We start from the raw sequence: 25,439 nt of genomic DNA, 5'->3' as shown, positions 1-25,439 counted from the left end.
AGTGTGGAACAATGGACCCTACTTGCAGTAAACGGGCGCCATCTGGACTACAAAGCGGAAAGGGGGAGGGACCAGGCAGCTGATTGGACGAACGCTTAACGTGGGTCTGGCTTCTTCTGAATTACAGACAGAGCATATTGGCGGAATATGATCTTGTATTTTACTAAAATAGTTCACCGAAACGTGTTTCTGGAAACATTTGAAGAGAGAAATAGGCCATGCATCAGTTGCTGAATCTGTCTTCATTTCAGATCAACAAAGTTCAGTTTAACAGATTTTCATCAGATTTTGAGAGGCGCCGAGCCGATCCGGCCGCTAGCTACTCATTTGCATAAAGGAAAGCGGGCCGAAAAATGACGTTGACATGTTTCGTGTTCATCGCATTCGTCATTTGCAGTAAGTGTTTTAACATAAGTGTTTCTGTTGGGACAATACTATCCACCCAAAGTGGGACTACAGCAGTAAGCTGTGGTCGGTGGCCATTAGCAGTGGTCAAGGTCCATTAGCTGTAATCAGGGACCATTAGCACTGGTCAGGGACCATTAGCTGTAATCAGGGACCATTAGCAGTGGTCAAGGACCATTAGCAGTGGTCAGAGACAATTAGCAGTGGTCAGGGACCATTAGCTGTGGTCAGAGACAATTAGCAGTGTTCAGGGACCATTAGCTGTAATCAGGGACCATTATCTGTAATCAGAGACCATTAGTTGTAATCAGGGACCATTAGCTGTAATCAGGGACCATTAGCTGTAATCAGGGACCATTAGCTGTAATCAGGGACCATTAGCTGTGGTCAGGGACCATTAGCTGTAATCAGGGACCATTAGCTGTGGTCAGGGACCATTAGCTGTAATCAGGGACCATTAGCTGTAATCAGGGACCATTAGCTGTAATCAGGGACCATTAGCTGTAATCAGGGACCATTAGCAGTAATCAGGGACCATTAGCTGTAATCCGGGACCATTAGCTGTGGTCAGGGACCATTAGCAGTAATCAGGGACCATTAGCTGTAATCAGGGACCATTAGCTGTAATCAGGGACCATTAGCTGTGATCAGGGACCATTAGCTGTAATCAGGGACCATTAGCTGTGGTCAGGGACCATTAGCTGTAATCAGGGACCATTAGCAGTAATCAGGGACCATTAGCTGTAATCAGGGACCATTAGCGGTAATCAGGGACCATTAGCTGTAATCAGGGACCATTAGCTGTAATCAGTGACCATTAGCTGTAATCAGGGACCATTAGCTGTAATCAGGGACCATTAGCTGTAATCAGGGACCATTAGCTGTAATCAGGGACCATTAGCTGTAGTCAGGGACCATTAGCAGTAATCAGGGACCATTAGCTGTGGTCAGGGACCATTAGCTGTAATCAGGGACCATTAGCTGTAATCCGGGACCATTAGCTGTGGTCAGGGACCGTTAGCTGTGTACTGACGGGAGTAGAATGAGACACAGCCTGAGATATAAGGGTTTCACTGCTGACACACCAATGTCCGGAAGTACGGAGGCTCAGAGGAGACAAAAAGCTTCTGTATTTATACGCATGTATCTGCAGTTTTTTTTTAAACTCTTTTCACGTTTTTTTTCCAACACATTTTTTGGCGCATTTGTCTCTCGCTTATCCATGGCTTATACGTTAATAACTACTTAGTTTTTGGAGCAACAGATAAAAGTCCCATAATGCAACTGGGAAATGTAAATACAACTGTGAATCACAATGTTGTACGGACAGTTTCTGTTAAAATATACAGACACATATACTCATATTGGTCAGAGCGAACAGATCTTCTGACTGTGAAAGGTGTGGCGTGTGGCGTGCGGCGGGCGGGTTATGGAAGATCTTCGGCCGGAGGGCGCTGGAAGATTATGGCGCTCTCCAAACCCGATGGAAGTAGAGACATGAACGCCCAAACTTCATCTCCTGACCTGGTACTGTGGCTGAGATGCTCAGAGACGCTGCTGGTTCTGATCACTTTTAGACCCAAATTATCCTCTTCATTACCACATCTTTAAAATGTACGGAATCACGTTAGGGTCAAAACTGTAACGATCATATATGGTGGATTAATATTACATGTTTGGATTTGGTGTGTGTGTGTGTGTGTGTCTGTCTATGTGTGTGTGTGTGTGTGTGTGTGTGTGTGTGTGTGTGTGTGTGTGTGTGTGTGTGTGTGTGTCTGTGTGTGTGTGGCTATGTGTGTGTGTGTGTGTGTGTGTGTCTCTCTGTCTGTGTCTGTGTGTGTGTCTGTGTCTGTGTGTGTGTGTGTGTGTGTGTGTGTGTGTGTGTGTGTGTGTGGCTATGTGTGTGTGTGTGTGTCTGTGTGTGTCTGAGTGTGTGTGTATGTCTGTGTGTGTGTGTCTGTGTGTGTGTGTGTGTGTGTGTGTGTGTGTGTGTCTGAGTGTGTGTGTGTGTGTGTGTGTGTGTGTGTGTGTGTGTTGTGACCACGAGATAACGGGTCTAATAATAATCAGTTACCATGCCGACTCCTGGTCTCTGTATGAAGTTATTTGGAAACCTTGTTTCTCCCGTTTCTGTTTTGTTTTGTTTGCTAATAAAGGTCTTAATTTAAATTCAGGGCTGTTGTCACGGTGACAACACCAGTCAGATGTGAAGGAAGCGTCGGCAAAGTCAAAGTTACCAAAATAACAAAAAACTGTCTGTAAGAGGTTTCCACATGTCTGTAGAATCTGTGCATCTGATTGGCTGATCACAAAGGGGGCGTGGCCGAAGTCCAAGGGGAGCTGAGAAGAAGAAGCTGATTGGTTGATGGTGCACTTCGTTGCTGTCTGGCCTCGCCCCTCGTCTCCAAAAACTCAACACTTCCTGTCTGATGTCACACACCTGGCCTGCTGTCAATCAATTAGTTGTCAAGGCGACGGTGGCCCGATCAAAGACCCGCCCACTCTGGAAGTCAGCTGCACGGACAGAGAAGAAGGAGAAGAAGAAACGTCACGGATAAAATAATCCTGTCCCAGTATGAAAGTGAACATGAAAAAGCCCCAAATTCACCATCACCAAACCCACCAGACTCCATGTAAATAATCAGGACTTTTATCATCGTAAAACACACTTTATTCAAAGAGGACAGAAACTACTCCTTCTTTCCACTGTTCCAACAATCACCACTCTGGTTTGGTTGAAATAAACCCTTAATTCACCCATTTACATGTGGAAATATGCTGGCTCTATACACGCTAAAAGTCCTGATTATTTACATGGAGTCTGGTGGAGATATGCTGGCTCTATACACGCTAAAAGTCCTGATTATTTACATGGAGTCTGGTGGAGATATGCTGGCTCTATACACGCTAAAAGTCCTGATTATTTACATGGAGTCTGGTGGAGATATGCTGGCTCTATACACGCTAAAAGTCCTGATTATTTACATGGAGTCTGGTGGAGATATGCTGGCTCTATACACGCTAAAAGTCCTGATTATTTACATGGAGTCTGGTGGAGATATGCTGGCTCTATACACGCTAAAAGTCCTGATTATTTACATGGAGTCTGGTGGAGATATGCTGGCTCTATACACGCTAAAAGTCCTGATTATTTACATGGAGTCTGGTGGAAATATGCTGGCTCTATACACGCTAAAAGTCCTGATTATTTACATGGAGTCTGGTGGAGATATACTGGCTCTATACACGCTAAAAGTCTTGATTATTTACATGGAGTCTGGTGGAGATATACTGGCTCTATACCCGCTAAAAAGTCTTGATTATTTACATGGAGTCTGGTGGAGATATGCTGGCTCTATACACGCAAAGTCTTGATTATTTACATGGAGTCTGGTGGAGATATACTGGCTCTATACACGCTAAAAGTCTTGATTATTTACATGGAGTCTGGTGGAGATATGCTGGCTCTATACACGCTAAAAGTCCTGATTATTTACATGGAGTCTGGTGGAGATATGCTGGCTCTATACACGCTAAAAGTCCTGATTATTTACATGGAGTCTGGTGGGTTTGGTGCAGGTGAAATAAAAATTCTTCTGGATGGGTTGTAATGTGGGGTGAAAGTCTCCGGAGTGTTCTCCTACTTGCTGAGCGTGGAAGCGGCGCCTGAGCGGTGGAAGTGGACGATCTGCCACTTCCCGTCGCGGCGATGCCAGACCCTGGTCTCCTCTGATTGGGCGGTGCGAGGCGTCCCATTGGCGTCGATGTACTGAGTCACTCTGATGTAAGCGATGCATGCTGCCTCCTCCCCCACGAGGTGGATGTGGGGGTTCAGGATGGTGGTGTGGACCGGTTTACTGTTCTTAGACCACACTGACACACAGACAGAGAGAGAGAGACAGTTTGGAGAGACAGACAGGTTAGAAAGAGAGACAGGTTGGAGAAAGATAGGGAGACAGGTTAGGGAGAAATTTAGACAGACAGACAAACAGACAGGGGAAAGACAAGTAAGTGAGAGAGACAGACAGACAGGAAGGAGAGGCGTGCCCTGACAGTACCTAGGTCAGGACTACTAGCCAGTCAGAAGCAGAGTATGAGGGCCCTGACAGTACCTAGGTAAGGACTACTAGCCAGTCAGAAGTAGAGTATGAGGGCCCTGACAGTACCTAGGTAAGGACTACTAGCCAGTCAGAAGCAGAGTATGAGGGGTGTGCCCTGACAGTACCTAGGTAAGGACTACTAGCCAGTCAGAAGCAGAGTATGAGGGCCCTGACAGTACCTAGGTAAGGACTACTAGCCAGTCAGAAGTAGAGTATGAGGGCCCTGACAGTACCTAGGTAAGGACTACTAGCCAGTCAGAAGCAGAGTATGAGGGGTGTGCCCTGACAGTACCTAGGTAAGTGTTTTCTGGATGCGAAAAGCATAATTTGAGCACTTTAAAATCTGTTCTTCTACTTCAGCATGTTTCGACATTAAGGTTTTTTTCACTGGATCAGTTTGATCATCGCAGCTCTTATACGTTGAGATATATATATATATATATATATATATATATATATATATATATATATATATATATATATATATATATAATAAATAATGTATTATAATGATCAGTCATAAATCACAATGAGACGGTCAATCATGCAGGAAGTGTGGTTCAGCTCACAGTTTTCAAAATAAAAGCGGTGGAAGTCGAGGCCTTCGACCAGATTCCCCAACGCCTCGGGCTCGAACGCCGTCACAGCCGGGTCGCACATCTTACTGGAGGAGAGACAGACAGGTTACAGAGAGACAGACAGGTTACTGAGAGACAGACAGGTTTACAGAGAGACAGACCGGTTACTGAGAGACAGACAGGTTTACAGAGAGACAGACAGGTTTACTTAGAGACAGAAAGGTTTCCCAGACTTTGTTTCCTTAAATATTCTGACTTTTATTCTCAAAATATTGGGACTATTTCCTGTTAATTTCACCTGTTCCTGTGAGCTAAGTCCCGCCCCTTCCTGAGTTTAGTCCCGCCCCTTCCTGAGCTAAGTCCCACCCCTTCCTGAGTTTAGTCCCGCCCCTTCCTGAGCTAAGTCCCACCTCTTCATGAGCTAAGTCCCGCCCCTTCCTGAGTTTAGTCCCGCCCCTTCCTGAGCTAAGTCCCACCCCTTCCTGAGTTTAGTCCCGCCCCTTCCTGAGCTAAGTCCCACCTCTTCATGAGCTAAGTCCCGCCCCTTCCTGAGTTTAGTCCCGCCCCCTCATGAGCTAAGTCCCACCCCTTCCTGAGCTTAGTCCCGCCCCTTCCTGAGCTAAGTCCCACCCCTTCCTGAGCTAAGTCCCACCCCTTCCTGGGCTAAGTCCCACCCCTTCCTGGGCTAAGTCCCACCCCTTCCTGAGCTAAGTCCCACCCCTTCCTGAGTTAAGTCCCGCCCCTTCCTGAGCTAAGTCCCACCCCTTCCTGAGTTAAGTCCCGCCCCTTCCTGAGCTAAGTCCCACCCCTTCCTGAGTTTATCCCCATCCCTTCCTGGGTTTAGTCTCGCCCCTTCCTGAGCTAAGCCCCGCCCCTTCCTGTGTCCACTATGAGACCTTAATTCATTCTTTAAAATATGTGTCCAGTAGTGAACGGGGAGAGACTAATTATTTTAGATCTCGTTTGAATTGAGGCATAAATTACACATGCTGTCAGTTTACAAGATAATTTATCAACTAAAGAAAGACTCCAGTGGAAGGGGCGGGACTTCCCCTCTCTATGGAGAAGAAAGGGGCGGGACTTCCCCTCTCTATGGAGAAGTTCTTCAAACAAACACACTGTCCCTTTAACACAGTGGGGGATTTTCACAATAAGAGTCTGATGAGTGTGTTACATACGTGTAGCTCTCAAAGTCTCCGTTGCTGATCGCCTCGATGAGCTGCTCCGTAACTTTAATGATGTCCTGTTTCCTCACTGACAGACAGACAGGCAGGCAGGCAGACAGTCAGACAGGTAGACAGGCAGACAGACAGGCAGACAGACAGAGGGAAGACAGGTTAGAGAGACAGACAGACAGTTTAGAATAGCCAGTTGTAATTTTCTCTTAGTTGAAGCATTTTAGCGTTCCTACAATTATTACTGAATAGTGCCATAAACAGTGTGTGTCTGTGTGTATGTATATGTGTGTGTATGTGCATGTGTGTGTGTGTCTGTCTGTCTTTCCATGTGTGTGTGTGTGTGTCTGTCTGTCTTTCCGTGTGTGTGTGTGTGTGTGTGTCAGTATATGTGTGTGTCTCTGTGTGTGTGTCTCTATTTGAGTGTGTGTGTGTGTGTGTGTGTGTGTGTGTATATGTTTGTGTGTGTTTGTGTGTGTGTGTGTGTGTACCTCTGGTGTCTTCATCCTCGATGGTGGTGTTTGTGCTCTCAGATGATTCCTACAACAACAACAACAAAGTGATGATCAGAGGTTGAGTCTAAACCGAGCTAGTTGCCATGACGCTGCAGACCCTGATCTACCCACGGGTAATCTGGCCACATGCCCAGGGGCCCTTGAGAGGGGCCTCCGTGATGGGAGTTTTATTCTTGTCCTACATAAAAATACTATACACAATGGGTATATGTGTACATATAAAAAATGTGTTTACTTCTACTTCAGCCTACGTCACACAGCCACACGTACTTTAGCATATTCTACCGAAACAGAGCCCTGTGTGCTGTGTTGCCATGCCAACAATCTCATCCAACCATGTGACGAGCTGAGGAGTTGGTCGTGACACGGATCAGAGGGTATCAGAGGTCATAGATGAACAACCAATCACTGGGCTCTGCTCCTACAGACACCTTGGTGTTCATATGGACAACCCCATTGGCTGGAAGGCCGACAGCTCATTTAAAGCGTGCTAGTCAGGGGACTGTCTCTCCAGGCAAGCACAGAGAAGATGGTCTGGGGTGCCCGGTTAGCTCAGTTGGTAGAGCGCACGCCCATATGTAGAGGTATATGCCCGCGGGTTCGACTCCGACCTGCGGATGTCATTCCCCCCTCTCTCTCCCCCTTCGTGTCTTCAGCTGTCCAATGCCCAAAAAATAATCTTAAACAATTCCGATAACCAACGAGACTCCGGCGGGCTAACTAGTCCCAGTCGATCAACATTTACAGACTTGGTCCAAAGACTTTAAACACTTATCAGACACCATTAGTAGCTCAGCTCCATTTGTAGTGGTAATAATAATAATAATAATAATAATAATAATAATAATAATAATAATAATAGGAATAATTAAATAATAACAATAATTTATAATAATAATTAAATAATAATAATGTATAATAATAAAAATAATAAAATAATAATATTATTAATATTAATAATAAAGTATAAAGTTGGTTACCTTGACTCCATCGGCCTTCTTGTTTCCACTCTTTCCTCCTGAACGAGGGATGAGAACAAAGAGAAAGAGAAGCAGCAGAGTGAGGAAGAAAGGAACAAAGGCAGAGAAGAGGAGAGGCAGCATCGTACCGACAACCCCTGGCTGCTGCTGCCTACGTGCCCCTCAGCAATCTCACAGGAAACACTTCAAAATAAAAGACTAATCCAGGAATTAAAAAGTTTTAAAGTCTCAAAAAAAAAAAAAGAAATCCTGAAAAAGAATCCTGAGTCGAGTTCTTCGTAACCCTCCAAAATCTGAGAGGAAACACTTCAAAATAAAAGTCTAATGGAAGAATTAAAAACTACCAAAGAGTGAAGGAATGCAGAGAGACCGCCGAGGCCACGTTTAGTTTCCACTTGAGATAGTTAGAGAGCAGACACACATTCCTGTGTGTTGACCCTCAACAGGTTAATACTAATACTAATAATACTAATAAACTGATTAATTAATCTACATCTACGTGTTACACGAGTTCAGCTAGTAAAGAAGGAGACGTTTAATTATGGTGCTCTACTCTACTAACTCTCTCTGTCTGTCTCTCTGTCTGTCGGTGGTTTCCCTGCTGCTATCTATAGAGCTGACAGCTGCGCACACACACACACACACACACACACACACACACACACACACACACACACACACACACACACACACACACACACACAGACACACACACACACACACACACACACACACACACACAGACAGAGACACACACACACACACACACACAAACATACACACACACACACACAGCTAACCCCCAGTGCTAACCTGATAACAGTGTGTAAGTCAGCAGCTGATTGGCTGCTCACTAACGGCTTTAAAGATCTTACCGGAGAAATTCCTCGTGGCCAACATGGTGGTCAGGATGGCTCCCTGCAGGAAAGGAAACGAGGAAGGAAGGAAAGGAGGAAGGAAGGAAACGAGAAGCAAGGAAACAAGAAGGAAGGAAAGGAGGAAGGAAACAAGGAAGGAAGGAAAGGAGGAAGGAAGGAAAGAAGGAAGGAGAGGAGATGTTAGAGCAGCAGAGGTACAGTTGAATAACTAAAGCTTGGAGAGGAGTCCGGTCCCATTTCTGAGATAATTTGCTGAAATTAAACATTATCAAATCTCGTCATTATTAAAATGCTTCACCTGCACATAGATGTAGAGTTAGGGGGGGGGGGTGGTCTGACAGACAGCCCACTTCTTATCTGTAAATATCAGACCCCCCTTTAGTGGACTGAACCATCTGGACCTCACAGAGCACATTCCTGTTGTTGCAGGGGCCTTTAACGGTGCAACATGTAAAACTAGTGGACCTTTAATTTGTGTCTGACCTATAACTACTGTCACAACCTTTCAGATATTAATGTTTAATTTACATTTTAATTAACATTCCTGTTGTTGCAGGGGCCTCTAAGCTCAGTCCCTCAATCTCTTTTCTTTCTCTCTTTCTCCGGGAAATTAAGCTGCCTTTAAAAGGTCCCAAGGCATGAACATTTCACTTTATGAGTTTTTTTAACATTAATATGAGTTCCCCCAGCCTGCCTATGGCCCCCCAGTGGCTAGAAATGGTGATAGGTGTAATCCGAGCCCTGGGTATCCTGCTCTGCCTTTGAGAAAATGAAAGCTCAGATGGACCAATCAGGAATCTTCTCCTTATGAGGTCATAAGGAGAAGATTCCTGATCGGTCTTGGCTTGGTCTTCCAGATCAGATCTGGGTCTTGACCTCCAGGCCCACCAGCCTCCCTCCTAACCCCAACTAAGTGCCTCCAGGCCTTTTATGGCATGTTTTTCTCCATTTTTCTGTCTTATCTACATTTTAAGAATTTGATTGGATTTTTTGTCTGTTGCTAATATCTAGTTTATATTTATTATTATTATTATTATTATTATTATTATTATTATTATTATTATTATTATAATTTTATTATTATTACGAATTGAATTACTTGCCTCAAGATTTTAGCATAACTATACACATGCCATTGGTTTCATGCAATTATTTACTAACAGTTTGGTTTTATTCATATGATGTATTTTAAATTATTTATGTTATTTATTGTGTGGCACTTTTTACTTCTTAAAGCACTTTTAAACATAGCACTTATTATTAACTCTGAATGGTATGTGTATGGATATTTTTAACCTCAAGAGCAAGTAACGCAGACAGTGGTCACACACCTCAGACGGGCACAAGAGGACCACTGGTGTGAATAAAACACTTTAAAAAAACTCCTTTAAAAACCAGGTTCTGGGTGCTGCGTTTTAACCCAAACCCAACTAAGTGCCTCCAGATCTGGGTCTTGACCTCCAGGCCCACCAGACTCCCTCCTAACCCCAACTAAGGGCCTCCAGGGCTGGGTATTGACCTCCAGGTTAGCCGTCGTTTGTGACACTTTTGTCAAAGTTTTTTTTGCCTTTTCCAAAGTTTTTGTGATGTAGTTTGAGATAATCTTTGGTTGTACTTGAACAGTTTGATTGGACGTTAGGTTAGGGTTAGGCCTGAGGGTTAGCGTTAGGCCTGAGGGTTAGGCCTGAGGGTTAGCGTTAGGCCTGAGGGTTAGGGTTAGGCCTGAGGGTTAGCGTTAGGCCTGAGGGTTAGGCCTGAGGGTTAGCGTTAGGCCTGAGGGTTAGCGTTAGGCCTGAGGGTTAGGGTTAGGCCTGAGGGTTAGGGTTAGGCCTGAGGGGTAGGGTTAGGCCTGAGGGGTAGGGTTAGGCCTGAGGGTTCGGAGCCTGAGGGGTAGGAGGCCTGAGGGGGTAGGGTTAGGCCTGAGGGTTGGGCCTGAGGGGTTGGGGTTAGGCCTGAGGGTTGGGCCCTAGGGTGCTGGGAGGCCTGAGGGGGTAGGGTTGGGCCTGAGGGGTAGCCGAGGGGGCTGAGGGGAGGTGGCCTGAGGGTTAGGCCGGGTTAGGGTCTAGGGTAGGCCGATGTGAGGACCTGAGGGGGGGGGTGCCTGAGGGGTAGGGGCTAGGCCTGAGGGGTTAGGGTGTAAGCCTGAGGGTTGGAGGTTAGGCCTGAGGGTTAGGTTGGCCCAAGGTTAGGGGTTGAAGCCTGAGGGGTGCGTTGGCCTGAGGGTTAGGCGAAGGGTTGGGGTGTTAAGGCCTGAGGGGTAGGGTTAGGCCCTGAGGGTTAGGCCTGAGGGGTAGCGATTGAAGCCTGAGGAAGCTGAAGGGCGTTGAGGCCTGAGGTGCTGTAGGCCTGAGGTGTAGGTTAGGCCTGAGGGGGGTAGGGTAGGCCTGAGGGGTGGCTGAGGGGTGCTGCTGGGGATGGTGGGGTGTGGTGGGGTTAGGCTGGGGGGTAGGGGTTAGGGCCTAGGGGTAGGAGTTAACTGAGGGGTAGGGGGTTAGGCCTGAGGAGGTTAGCCCTCGGAGGGGGAGGTGGGTAGGCTGAGGGTAGGGTTAGGCCTGAGGGGTGAGTTGACGGGGTGAGGTTAGGCCTGAGGGGGAGGTTAGGCCCGACAGGAGTTGGAAGGCCTGAGGGGGTAAGGTGCCTGAGGGGTAGCAGTTAGGCCTGAGGGTTGGCAGGTTGAGGCCTGAGGGGGTTAGCCTGAGGGGTTAGGGCCCGAGGGGTGGTGAGGCCTGAGGGGGCGGTGATAGGCCTGAGGGGTAGGGTTAGGCCTGAGGGGTAGGGTTAGGCCTGAGGGGTAGGGTTGGAGGGGTAGGGTTAGGCCTGAGGGGTAGGGTTAGGCCTGAGGGGTAGGGTTAGGCCTGAGGGGTAGGGTTAGGCCTGAGGGTTAGGCCTGAGGGGTAGGGTTAGGCCTGAGGGTTAGGGTTAGGCCTGAGGGGTAGGGTTAGGCCTGAGGGTTAGGCCTGAGCGTACCTTTAGTTTCCTCCTGGCGTTGAACTTCTTCAGACACTCAACAGTCTCTTGTCTGTGCATACAGGATGCCACGGTGGAGCGATGCTGCGAGGAAGACCATACATCATCATCATCATCAGTTCCATACAGTACCTATATTATATTATATTTATGAATATATTTAGGAGTACAGAGTTGAGAGGCTTACAGAGATCCAGGGGTGTTTGAGCACTTCTGCTGCTGTGATCCTTTTAGAAGGATTGATGGTCAGCATCTTGTTAATGAGATCTTTGGCTTCAGGGGTCACCGTGTCCCACTCCGGGGACGGGAACTACAGGTGGGGGGACAGAGGGAAGGAGGGGGGGAGTTTATGTCAGAAAAGTCCCGCCCCCAACGCACTCACTGACCAATGACAGAGCTGTACCTACATCGTAAGCTCCAGCTTTAATCTGCTGGTAGAGACGATGCTGATCTTCATCCCAGAACGGAGGATAACCCACCAGCAGGATGTAGAGGATCACACCTGAGAGGGAGAAACACACACACCTGAGAAACACACACACCTGAGAGAGAGAAACACACACACCTGAGAAACCACACACACCTGAGAGAGAGAAACACACACACCTGAGAAACACACACACCTGAGAGAGAGAAACACACACACCTGAGAAACACACACACACCTGAGAGAGAGAAACACACACACCTGAGAAACACACACACCTGAGAGAGAGAAACACACACACCTGAGAAACACACACCTAAGAGAGAAAAAACACACACACACAAAACACCTGAGAGAGAGAAACACACACACAGACACACACCTGAGAGAGAAACACACACACACCTGAGAGAAAAAACACACACACACCTGAGAGAAAAACACACACACACCTGAGAGAAAAAAAACACACACACACACACACCTGAGAGAGAGAAACACACACCTGAGAGAGAGACTCACACACACACCTGAGAGAGAAACACACACCTGAGAGAGAGACACACACACACACACACACACACCTGAGAGAGAGAAACACACACACCTGAGGGAGAGAGAGACACACACACCTGAGAGAGAGACACACACACCTGAGAGAGAGACACACACCTGAGAGAGAGACACACACACACACCTGAGAGAGAGACACACACACACACCTGAGAGAGAGACACACACACACACCTGAGAGAGAAACACACACACACCTGAGAGAGAGACACACACCTGAGAGAGAGACACACACACACACCTGAGAGATAGACACACACACACACACACACACACACACACACCTGAGAGAGAGACACACACACCTGAGAGAGAGACACACACACACACCTGAGAGAGAGAAACACACACACCTGAGGGAGGAGAGGAGACAAGGAAACAAGGAGACAACACACTCAAAAATGGAGGTACGAGACAAGAACATTCCTGACCTTACAGGTACACATATTAATACGTTCCCTGAAGAGCACAGTGAACTGGACCTTTAGTTGGGTCATCTATAGCAGTTCCCTGTGAAGAGCACAGAGTTGTATACAGTGATGCCACGTAACTTACTAGTAACGCGTTACTCTAATCTGAGCACTTTTTTCAGTAACGAGTAATCTAACGTGTTACTATTTCCAAACCAGTAATCAGATTAAAGTTACTTATCCAAGTCACTGTGCGTTACTATTTGTCATTTTCCTTAGTAAAAATATATATTTTTGCTTTCTTCTTGCGTCTCGGGGGGTGAAGTCACGTTTTCAGCATGAGGACAGTTCACGTGTACCACGCAGCGACACAAACGTAAACAACAATGGAGGGAGGACAGAGATGGAAATCCAGTCACTATTTAGAGTTTGTGTCAGCTAAAGACGGCAGTATTAAGGTTGGTTGTACACTCTGTGCTGGTGGCGACAAAGTGCTATCTAGCTACAAAAACACTATGTCAAATTTGAAGAACCATTTGGAGTCGCAGCACTGCAGTCAAACCCAGTAGGTGGTGGGAAGCAGAGAGCAGGAGGTCCCCCACCACCCAAACAACTAAAGCTGGACATCGGTGATAAACCAGTAAGTGGGGGAGAGTTGAAGAAGTTGGTCGGTCAGTATGTTGTAGAGGAAATGCTGCCCTTAAACACGGTTGACTCGCTCTCTTTCGTGCCATAATAAACCAGATCCTACTACTGGTAATGCCGAGCTGCCTCACAGTAAACTGGTTGTCATGGTTATGTTGAGGCTGTGGGGGGGTGTTGTCGGCAGCTGCTGAATGTAACTAATAAAGTAACTTGTAATCTAACTTCGTTACTTTTAAAATCAAGTAATCTGTAAAGTAACTAAATTACTTTTAAAATCAAGTAATCTGTAAAGTAACTAAATTACTTTTTCAAAGTAACTGTGGCAGCACTGTTTGTATATTTAAGAGGCCAGTGAACTGGACCTTTAGTTGGGTCATCTATAGCAGTTCCCTGAAGAGCACAGTGAACTGGACCTTTGGACAAATTTTGGGGAACAAAATGAAAGAGACACAATTGTCTCTCAAAAGGGAACCTCTCTTGTGACAAGATTGTGCCCTTTTACGAACACAGAACAACAGTATTTCTCATTTTAGGTGTGAAGGAGACAAGGAGACAAGGAGAAAAGGAGAAAAGGAGACAAGCAGAAGAAGAAAGTAGAATCTGACCACAGGCCCAGAGGTCGACTGCTTTGCCATACGGATCCTTCCTCAAAACCTCCGGAGACAGATAACCAGGAGTTCCCGCGAAGCCTGCAGAAAAACAGACACACACACACACACACACACACACACACACACACACACACACACACACACACACACACACACAGACACACATACACACAGACACACACAAACAGTTAACAGCAGAAATGACAGCATAATCTAGAATAAAATAGAATATAGTAGAATAGGGTAGAATGAAGTAGAATAGAGTAGAATAAAGTAGAATATAGTAGAATAATTTAGAATATAGAGTAGAATAGAGAAGAATAGAGTAAAATATAGAATAGATTAGAATAGAGTAGAAGAATAGGGTAGAATAAAGTAGAACAGAGTAGACTAGTGTAGAATAGAGTACAGTACAGTAGAATAAAGTAGAATAGAGTAGAGTAAAGTAGAATAGAGTAGAATAGAGTAAAACAGAGTGTGAGTCTCACCGAACCAGGCCTGCTGGTCTCCCTCCACCTCGATAGCGAGACCGAAGTCGGCCAGTTTCACAGCCGCTCCTTTAGACTTGGAGGCTAACAGCAGGTTCTCTGGCTGGAGACACACAGGAGACATGCTAACATGCTAACTCTGCCCACTGGCTTACATGAGACAGGCTAACATGCTAACTCTTCCCACTGGCTTACATGAGACAGGCTAACATGCTAACTCTGCCCACTGGCTTACAGGAGACATGCTAACATGCTAACTCTGCCCACTGGCTTACAGGAGACAGGCTAACATGCTAACTCTTCCCACTGGATTACAGGAGACACACTAACATGCTAACTCTGCCCCCTGGATTACAGGAGACACACTAACATGCTAACTCTGCCCCCTGGATTACAGGAGACACGCTAACATGCTAACTCTGCTAATTTTCCTAAAACCTTAACAACGGACTTGTCCAATCAGATTTAGTTGTTGTTGTCTCTAGGCAGAAGAAAATGTGTGTGTGTGTGTGTGTGTGGGTATATCTGTGTGTGTGTGTGTCTTTTTGTGTATGTATGTATGTGTGTGTGTGTCTGTGTGTCTCTGTGTCTGGTGTGTCTGTGTGTGTGTATGTGTGTGTATGTATGTATGTGTGTGTGTGTCTGTGTGTGTGTGTCTGTGTGTTAACCCATGTGTGTTAATTGTATAGCCCACTAACCATTCCAGCAGGGGGAGACTCCTTAAACCTGCATTCTCTCTGAATTCCTGCAGGGGGAGATTCCTTAAACCTGCTTTACTCTTGTATTCCTGCAGGGGGAGCCTTAAACCTGCATTATATCTGAATTCCTGCAGGGGGAGACTCCTTAAACCTGCATTCTCTCTGAATTCCTGCAGGGGGAGATTCCTTAAACCTGCATTCTCTCTGAATTCCTGCAGGGGGAGAGTCCTTAAACCTGCATTATATCTGAATTCCTGCAGGGGGAGACTCCTTAAACCTGCATTATATCTGAATTCCTGCAGGGGGAGACTCCTTAAACCTGTATTATATCTGAATTCCTGCAGGGGGAGACTCCTTAAACCTGTATTATATCTGAATTCCTGCAGGGGGTGACACGTGCGGTTGCAAAAGGAGTTCGGTTTCTGTAGAAGTCGATGAACTTCTCACTTGATTTATTACCTCAGTAAACATTTTGATAACGAGTTTATGATCTCAATCGCTAGTTTTAAGTCTTCTGCAACACATAATGATGTTCATTTAGTGAATTATGGTCTCGTTGATTTTAAAATCGGCGATAAAGCAGGAGGTGTTTTAGGGCGTGGCTATGATGTGATCGTTGGAGTGTTGCCAACTCTCAGCTAACGTCACAGTCAGATAGTGCCCAACAGTCTATGGCTCCTCCCTCTCTCCTCCCTCTCTCACTCCTCCCTTTATCACCCCCCAACGCACACATCAACGCACCAGTATAAACACCAGTTATCATTAAGTAGTGCTACTAGCTAGCTACTAAGGTTAGCCTGCAGTTTCATACAGCATACAGCCCTCTGATGTATCATAAGATGTTAAACCTTGAACCTAAACCCATATCGGTTATTAAGGACATATGAGATATTACGTTAATGTTAGTGTTAGCTACCTAACTAGCTCCATTGTTTACCTCGACCTGCATTCTCCTGTCTTAGCTTTTCAATCAACCACTAAACCAGGTTGAGTGATAGTGACAGTGTATTAAGGTTACAAACACTTCCTTATTTTAAAATTAATTATCTTTATTGAAGATTAATACTGAAACTTTCACTCATTGTTTTAATGTTAAATTGCAATAACTTTTCTCTTTTTTTTGTTACACACTTCCATATACTGTATGCAGTAAATATATAATATATTTAAATACATGCTACTTATATGTAACATTACACATTCTGCTTCCATCATTGTTGATGTTGTACCGTTATTGTCTCATATTATGATATGAAAGGAAATGAAATACTTGTATTGCAATGACCTATGACGCGGTTCAGCGGCAAACAACCAGCAACCAATTGGAATATAGACATCCTTCGCGCTGGCTGATTCCAGAGAAACATACAATGTAAACTTTTGTTCCTATCAAAACATTAGTTCAGAGTAAATGGAGGAAAAGCTCAAGTCGGCCGCGGTGTGTACGTACAGTCAGCGACTTTAAAAAAAAACCCGCGACTAGCGACAATACTGGCGATTTTCTGTAGAAAAGTCGCCAGTATTTCTCTCCTGTGGGCGCCAAAACAGTCTCCTCTCTCTTCGTCTTCTGTGCTGTGACTCACTGAGGAGCAGAGGAGCAGCCCCTCCCCTCTCCCCTCATGTGCAACATGACACACGTCAGTCCGACCGCTCGTCATTTCCGGTAAGTGTTTTCTCATAAGTGTTCCTTTTATGACAATACTAACCACCGAAAGTGGCACTTCAGCAGTAAGTGGTCAGTGACCATTAGCAGTGGACTGACGGAAGTAGGCGGAATGAGACACAGCCAGTGGTTTGGGTTAAAATACTTCTACAAACTTGTCCCGTGTGTGAGGGAGGGAAACACAACTGACTTCCTGTTTTAACATCTGCTGTTTCTGCTGTTTTCAGCTGCTCTCAGAGACAAAATGGCTTCCATGTCAGAGGAGGATTTCTGCTGTTTGGTCTGTCATGAAGTCTTTAGAGATCCTGTTGTTCTGTCATGTAGCCACAGCTTCTGTAGAGACTGTCTGCAGAGCTGGTGGACAGAGAGACAGACAAAAGAGTGTCCAGTTTGTAAGAGAAGATTAAAAAGACCAGAACCATCTTGTAACCTGGAGTTAAAGAACCGGTGTGAGAGTTTCTTACAGCAGAGAGATCGGAGAACTTCAGAGGGTCTCTGCAGTCTGAACTCTGAGAAACTCAAACTCTTCTGTCTGGACCATCAGCAGCCGGTGTGTCTCGTCTGCAGAGATTCAGAAACACACTCCAACCACAGAATCAGACCCATCGATGAAGCTGCATAACAATGCAAGAATAAACTTCAGGAAACTCTGGAGCCCTTAAAGGAGAAGTTACAGTGAAGTGTGATCAAACAGCAAAACACATGAAGGTCCAGGCCCGACGCACAGAGGTGCAGATTAAGGATCAGATTAAGAAGCTTCACCAGTTTCTAGAAGAGGAAGAGGAGGCCAGGATGGCTGCACTGAGGGAGGAAGAGGAGCAGTCAGAGTCAGAGTCTGAGGATGAAAGAGAAGATGGAGGCTCTGAGCAGAGAGATAGCAGCTCTTTCTGACACAGTCAGAGCCACAGAGGAGCAGCTGAGAGCTGAAGATGTCTCATTCCTGATCAACTACAAGGCTGCAGTGGAAAGAGTCCAGCAGCGCCCCCTGCTGGATGATCCACAGCTGCTCTCAGGAGCTCTGATAGACGAGGCCAAACACCTGGGCAACCTGAGCTTCAACATCTGGAACAAGATGAAGGACATGGTCTCCTACACTCCTCTGGTTCTGGACCCAAACAATGCTGGTTCAAGACTCATCCTGTCTGAAGATCTGACCAGTGTGAGACGAGGAGAGGAACAGCAGCTTCCTGATAATCCAGAGAGGATTGATATTTACTTCTCTGTCCTGGGCTCTGACGGCTCTGAAGGATCATACCAACTTATTGGGACTTTGTCTTATTCCCCATATCCCCCAGAGTTAGATGAGTCTATACATACCCTTCTCATCTCATCTCAATCTAGCCTAGCTTAGCACACATCCTGGAGGTAACCGTCTCCATCTAGCCTACTGCTCCCAATAAGTGACAAAATAACGCCAACATTTTCCTATTTCCATGTTGTGATTTGTATAGTCACAGCATGTACAAATAACAAGGTCACATGACACAGCCATCTTCTAACCGTATACATACTGGGAACTATATTCTCAGAAAGGCGAAGCACTGCTACTCTCTGCTACTTGGGCGGAGTGATATGCTTGCAGCACCTGAGGAGCCCCAAGCAGAGAGTAGCAGTGCAGGGACTCACAGCTGGGATGTCGAGGTTGGAGACAGTGAAGTCTGGTCACTGGGTGTGTTATCAGAGTCTGTGGAGTAGAGGATGGATACCCGAACCGAGCCCGACGGTACCAGACGGGACCTGACGGGCCGGGCCGGATTTGGACATATATTTAGAAATTATGTTTGGGTTCGGGTCGGGCTCGGTCACATCAGCGCGATAAGGCATTGAACATTTTAAATTTAAAACAGCTGATTATGTAGGTGTGCGTTAACGTGCGCTTGTTGCCCCATGTGCACTGATGACCTCATCTGTTGACATCTCTGAATGCCTTCCTCCAGCTGCTTAATAAAAGTTTTCACACAAACACACGGACATGAGTCATTAGTATGAGACAAAAATGAGATTTTAACTGGGTCAGGCTCAGACTTAAATATCTTAATGCCTGTCGGACACGGGCCGGGCTAGGTTACTGCTCTGTCAGATGCGGGCCGGGCTCGGACAGAAAAATGCGGCCCGATCCGCACTCTAGTCCAGAGGAAGAGAGACATACGGTCTGGATTTTGGACATTATGGTTCTTCTCTGGGAGGTAAATACTCAGCAGCTCCAGACACTGTTCTCAGAGTAAAGAAGCAGCGCCATAGGATCAGAGTGACTCTGGACTGGAACAGAGGAAATCTGTCTGATCCCGATACTAAAGGCAGCTACACACCGAGCCGATAATCGGCCGTTGGACAGTCTGGTGAGGTTGGTGACTTGAGTCTGTGCGGTGTGTTCCGTGCCGTCGTCCGTCCGAGGGGCTGTCGGCCTTCATTTTGGCCGACCTGACATGTTCAGTCGGTGGCAAGGCAGTCGGGACTCACCTGGAAATGGCGAGCGGGATGAGCGTGACTAGAGTCTCTCAAAATCTGATGAAAATCTTTTGAACTAACCTTTGCTGATCTGAAATGAAGACAGATTCAGCAACTGCACGGCCTATTTCTCTCTTAAAATGTTTTCAGAAACATGTTTCAGTGAACTATTTTAGTCCAATATGAGATCAGATTCTGAACGAGATGCCACGACAGTCTGGCTTTGAATTTCTGGAGAAAACAAACCCATGTGACGCGTTCGTCCAATCAGCTGCCGGTTTTCATTTTTGGGCAACAATACAGATTAGTGCCGCCTGCTTGTATGGAGATGTATTAGGTCTCTTCGGTTAGTTCTGAGGAACTTTTTGGATCAACTCGGGGCGACTAATCAGTCACACTGGCTTTACTGCCGACGTTTGGCCGTCTGGTTGGTGTGTAACTGCGTTAAAGGTTGTGACACACCAAACAGATGGCAGAAAAGGCAGTTGGACTGATCAGTCTCCCCCACACCTGCCAACACGTTTTTCCCGGGTTTCTCATCTTTTTTTAGCCCTGTCTGTCTCTATGTCCCGGATCCTCCCGGTTTCTTATTTCTCACGGGAGACTCCTGTAATTTGCAACATGGCCCAAACTCCTTTATAAATAATCAGAGCAATATGTTTGTCTAATGTTGACCAGTTGCCAGATCTTGTATGAAACCTATTCACACAATCCACCATATACAATGTTCAACCCATTTGTCACCTCAACCTGGCAACCTATAACCCTCAACCTGCTACGTCCTGCTATGCCCTGCTACGTCCTGCAGTGCCCTGCTACGCCATGAACTACTACAACTACTATTTCTAGTCACTGATCCATTATCTTTATTGTGAGTTTTATTACCACTGTTCATCACCCCCCAACCGGCACCATCAGACACCACCTACCAAGAGCCTGGGTCTGTCCCCTCAGACACCTCCTACCAAGAGCCTGGGTCTGTCCCTCAGACACCTCCTACCAAGAGCCTGGGTCTGTCCCATCAGACACCTCCTACCAAGAGCCTGGGTCTGTCCCATCAGACACCTCCTACCAAGAGCCTGGGTCTGTCCCATCAGACACCTCCTACCAAGAGCCTGGGTCTGTCCCATCAGACACCTCCTACCAAGAGCCTGGGTCTGTCCCATCAGACACCTCCTACCAAGAGCCTGGGTCTGTACTGTCAGACACCTCCTACCAAGAGCCTCCTACTTACCACTGTGTCCGCAGACCCCTCCTACCAAGCGCCTCGGTCTGTCCCATCAGACACCTCCTACCAAGAGCCTGGGTCTGTCCCTTCAGACACCTCCTACCAAGAGCCTGGGTCTGTCCCATCAGACACCTCCTACCAAGAGCCTGGGTCTGTCCCATCAGACACCTCCTACCAAGAGCCTGGGTCTGTCCCTTCAGACACCTCCTACCAAGAGCCTGGGTCTGTCCCATCAGACACCTCCTACCAAGAGCCTGGGTCTGTCCCTTCAGACACCTCCTACCAAGAGCCTGGGTCTGTCCGCAGACACCTCCTACCAAGAGCCTGGGTCTGTACTGTCAGACACCTCCTACCAAGAGCCTGGGTCTGTCCCATCAGACACCTCCTACCAAGAGCCTGGGTCTGTACTGTCAGACACCTCCTACCAAGAGCCTGGGTCTGTCCCGTCAGACACCTCCTACCAAGAGCCTGGGTCTGTCCCTTCAGACACCTCCTACCAAGAGCCTGGGTCTGTCCCATCAGACACCTCCTACCAAGAGCCTGGGTCTGTCCCGTCAGACACCTCCTACCAAGAGCCTGGGTCTGTCCCGTCAGACACCTCCTACCAAGAGCCTGGGTCTGTCCGCCAGACACCTCCTACCAAGAGCCTGGGTCTGTCCCGGCCAGACACACCTCCTACCAAGAGCCTGGGTCTGTCCCATCAGACACCTCCTACCAAGAGCCTGGGTCTGTCCCTTCAGACACCTCCTACCAAGAGCCTGGGTCTGTCCCATCAGACACCTCCTACCAAGAGCCTGGGTCTGTCCCTTCAGACACCTCCTACCAAGAGCCTGGGTCTGTACTGTCAGACACCTCCTACCAAGAGCCTGGGTCTGTCCCAGACACCTCCTACCAAGAGCCTGGGTCTGTCCGCCCAGACACCTCCTACCAAGAGCCTGGGTCTGTCCCTTCAGACACCTCCTACCAAGAGTCTGGGTCTGTCCCGCCAGACACCTCCTCCTACCAAGAGCCGGGTCTGTCCCTTCAGACACATCCTACCAAGAGCCTGGGTCTGTCCCGCAGACACCCCCTACCAAGAGCCTGGGTCTGTCCCTTCGAGACCTCCTACCAAGAGCCTGGGTCTGTCCCCAGACCCTTCTACCAAGCTGGGTCCCAGACACCTCCTACCAAGAGTTCGGGTCTGTCCCGTCAGACACCTCCTACCAAGAGTTTGGGTCTGTCCCGTCAGACACCTCCTACCAAGAGTCTGGGTCTGTCCCTCAGACACCTCCTACCAAGAGCCTGGGTCTGTCCCGCAGACACTCCCTACTAAGAGCCTGGGTCTGTCCCGTCAGACACCTCCTACCAAGAGCCTGGGTCTGTCCCGCAGACACCTCCTACCAAGAGCCTGGGTCTGCCCGGTCAGACACTCCTACCAAGAGCCTGGTCTTGTCCCGCAGACACACCCCTACCAAGAGCCTGGGTCTGTCCCGCAGACACCTCCCACCAAGAGCCTGGGTCTGTCCCGTCAGACACCCCCTACCAAGAGCCTGGGTCTGTCCCGTCAGACACCTCCTACCAAGAGCCTGGGTCTGTCCCATCAGACACCTCCTACCAAGAGCCTGGGTCTGTCCCGTCAGACACCCCCTACCAAGAGCCTGGGTCTGTCCCGTCAGACACCCCCTACCAAGAGCCTGGGTCTGTCCCAGGTTTCTTCTTAAACGGGAGTTTTTCTTCTGCACTGAATGCTTGCTCTTGGGGGAATTAATGGAATTGTTGGGTCTTTGTAAATTATAGAGTGTGGTCTAGACCTACTCTATCTGTAAAGTGTCTCGAGATAACTCTTGTTATGAATTGATACTATAAATTAAATGTAATTGAATATGCATGTTAATATATGTAAATATGGATATTTGGTTGAAACATTTCTATTGATGTTCTATCTGTCAAAGACAGACAGGTACCTTCAGACAGAGCAGACAGACAGGTACCTTCAGACAGACAGACAGACAGACAGGCAGACAGACAGGTACCTTCAGGTCTCGATGGACGACACCCATCTGGTGACAATGCAGCACCGCCTCCAAAATCTGCTGGATACAGTGACTGTGCACAGAGGTCAGAGGTCAGAGGTCATGTTTACACCTCTCAGTCTGTAGCAACACAGCTGGGGTCAAAGGTTGATGTGTTTCCTACCTGGCATCAGCTTCACTGTAATATTCTCTGGCTACAATATCTTCAAATAACTCTCCTCCTGTTACCCTGAGAGAGAGACACATGTTATACTAGTTAGTGACTCACATCATACTAGTTAGTGACATATATCATACTAGTTAGTGACATACATCATACTAGTTAGTGACATACATCATACTAGTTAGAGACACATGTTATACTAGTTACTGACATACATCCTTCTAGTTAGTGACATATATCATACTAGTTAGTGACACATGTTATACTAGTTACTGACATATATCATACTAGTTAGTGACACATATACTAGTTACTACATACTATTTTTTTTTTTTTTTTTTTTTTTTTTTTCTTTTTTTTTTTTTTTTTTTTTTTTTTTTTTTTTTTTATTTTCACATATTGTTAGGGACACATATCATACTAGTTAGTGGCTCTGGGAACAGAACGTAGGGACATATCATTGTCTGTAAACATTCTAAATGAACAGATAACATTGAATGTTACACCTCCAACACGCTGTTTAAATACATTAAAGGTGCCCTATGAGTTCCTGCATGACGTCACTTCTGTTGACGTTCAAAGTAAATACCAAACAAAACCCCTCTCCCAAGGTTTCCGAAACTATCATGATCATGATTGGCTGGAGCGTTGGTTGTTGTATTTTGGTGCCTATCCTGTGCCCCTAGAGCAGTGTTGCCACAGTTACTTTGAAAAAGTAACTTAGTTACTTTACAGATTACTTGATTTTAAAAGTAGTTTAGTTACTTTACAGATTACTTGATTTTAAAAGTAACGAAGTTAGATTACAAGTTACTTTATTAGCTACATGCAGCAGCTGCCGACATCCCCCCCCCCCACAGCCTCAACATAAACATGACAACCGGTTTACTGTGAGGCAGCTCAGTGTTGCCAGTAGTAGGATCTGGTTTATTATGGCACCAAAGAGAGCCAGTCAACCGTGTTTAAGGGCAGCATTTCCACTACAACATACTGACCGACCAACTTCTTCAACTCTCCCCCACTTACTGGTTTATCACCGAAGTCCAGCTTTAGTTGTTTGGGTGGTGGGGGACCTCCTGCTCTCTGCTTCCCACCACCTACTGGGACTTGCTCTGTAGGTTTGACTGCAGCACTGCGACTCCAAATGGTTCTTCAAATCTGACGTAGTCGCCTCCAGCACAGAGTGTACAACCAACCTTAATACTGCCGTCTTTAGCTGACACAAACTCTAAATAGTGACTGGATTTCCATCTCTGTCCTCCCTCCATTGTTGTTTACGTTTGTGTCGCTGCGTGGTACACGTGAACTGTCCTCATGCTGAAAACGTGACTTCACTCCCCGAGACGCAAGAAGAAAGCAAAAATATATATTTTTACTAAGGAAAATGACAAATAGTAATGCACAGTGACTTGGATAAGTAACTTTAATCTGATTACTGGTTTGGAAATAGTAACGCATTAGATTACTCGTTACTGAAAAAAAGTGGTCAGATTAGAGTAACGCGTTACGTGGCATCACTGCCCTAGAGTTTGACGTTCACGAGCCCTGTGTTGTCTCCTGAGACCGGGCTTTTTCACGGTGTGTTCAGGGGCCAGGCAGCTAACCGATCAAGGAGAGAGGACTACCGTTTGAGACAAAAATTATAATCACGCTGAAACCATGCAGGAACTCATAGAGCACCTTTAATATTAGTGAAACCATGCAGGAACTCATAGAGCACCTTTAATATTAGTGAAACCATGCAGGAACTCATAGAGCACCTTTAATATTAGTGAAACCATGCAGGGACTCATAGAGCACCTTTAATATTAGTGAAACCATGCAGGAACTCATAGAGCACCTTTAATATTAGTGAAACCATGCAGGGACTCATAGAGCACCTTTAATATTAGTGAAACCATGCAGGGACTCATAGAGCACCTTTAATATTAGTGAAACCATGCAGGAACTTACAGAGCACCTTTAATATTAGTGAAACCATGCAGGGACTCATAGTGCACCTTTAATATTAGTGAAACCATGCAGGAACTCATAGGGCACCTTTAATATTAGTGAAACCATGCAGGAACTCATAGAGCACCTTTAATATTAGTGAAACCATGCAGGAACTCATAGGGCACCTTTAATATTAGTGAAACCATGCAGGAACTCATAGAGCACCTTTAATATTAGTGAAACCATGCAGGAACTCATAGGGCACCTTTAATATTAGTGAAACCATGCAGGAACTCATAGGGCACCTTTAATATTAGTGAAACCATGCAGGAACTCATAGGGCACCTTTAATCAACATATTTGTGTAATAAAACTTTTAACTTAATACACAGTCACAAAACAGCGAGCTAATAGAGCCGCAGCAGAGACAAAGTAGCACTGTTTTTAATACATCTTTATCTGTAAAATAAAACACAAATACAGATAATCTATCACACACAGACACACACACACACACGCACACACACACACACACACACA

General features: G+C 46.4%; 1 protein-coding gene and 1 long non-coding RNA gene across 2 annotated transcripts in view; one reads left to right on the top strand and one right to left on the bottom strand.

The window, feature by feature from the left end:
• Positions 1–2,360: 2,360 nt before the first annotated feature.
• camk2a (calcium/calmodulin-dependent protein kinase II alpha) overlaps positions 2,361–25,439 on the bottom strand; it is a 37,785-nt gene continuing 14,706 nt past the window's right edge. Inside the window, exons 5-18 of the mRNA XM_039777736.1 lie at positions 22,965–23,030; positions 22,802–22,874; positions 14,753–14,855; positions 14,259–14,342; positions 12,006–12,100; positions 11,786–11,908; positions 11,599–11,682; positions 8,629–8,671; positions 7,754–7,791; positions 6,750–6,798; positions 6,262–6,337; positions 5,075–5,169; positions 4,050–4,278; positions 2,361–2,919 (exon numbers count right to left, since the gene is read on the bottom strand). Of these exons, the coding sequence (XP_039633670.1) occupies positions 2,916–2,919; positions 4,050–4,278; positions 5,075–5,169; positions 6,262–6,337; positions 6,750–6,798; positions 7,754–7,791; positions 8,629–8,671; positions 11,599–11,682; positions 11,786–11,908; positions 12,006–12,100; positions 14,259–14,342; positions 14,753–14,855; positions 22,802–22,874; positions 22,965–23,030 (1,162 nt within the window). The 3' untranslated portion in view covers positions 2,361–2,915. The remainder of the gene's footprint in view (positions 2,920–4,049; positions 4,279–5,074; positions 5,170–6,261; positions 6,338–6,749; positions 6,799–7,753; positions 7,792–8,628; positions 8,672–11,598; positions 11,683–11,785; positions 11,909–12,005; positions 12,101–14,258; positions 14,343–14,752; positions 14,856–22,801; positions 22,875–22,964; positions 23,031–25,439) is intronic.
• On the top strand, positions 6,715–24,262 carry LOC120544185. The gene is made up of 3 exons (XR_005636470.1): positions 6,715–6,729; positions 22,211–22,214; positions 24,147–24,262. It is a non-coding gene; the product is annotated as an uncharacterized LOC120544185 (long non-coding RNA).

Source organism: Perca fluviatilis, chromosome 16 (assembly GCF_010015445.1).
Source record: "Perca fluviatilis chromosome 16, GENO_Pfluv_1.0, whole genome shotgun sequence".
Classification (NCBI taxonomy): domain Eukaryota; kingdom Metazoa; phylum Chordata; class Actinopteri; order Perciformes; family Percidae; genus Perca; species Perca fluviatilis.
This window is presented reverse-complemented; position numbering and strand designations above follow the sequence as displayed.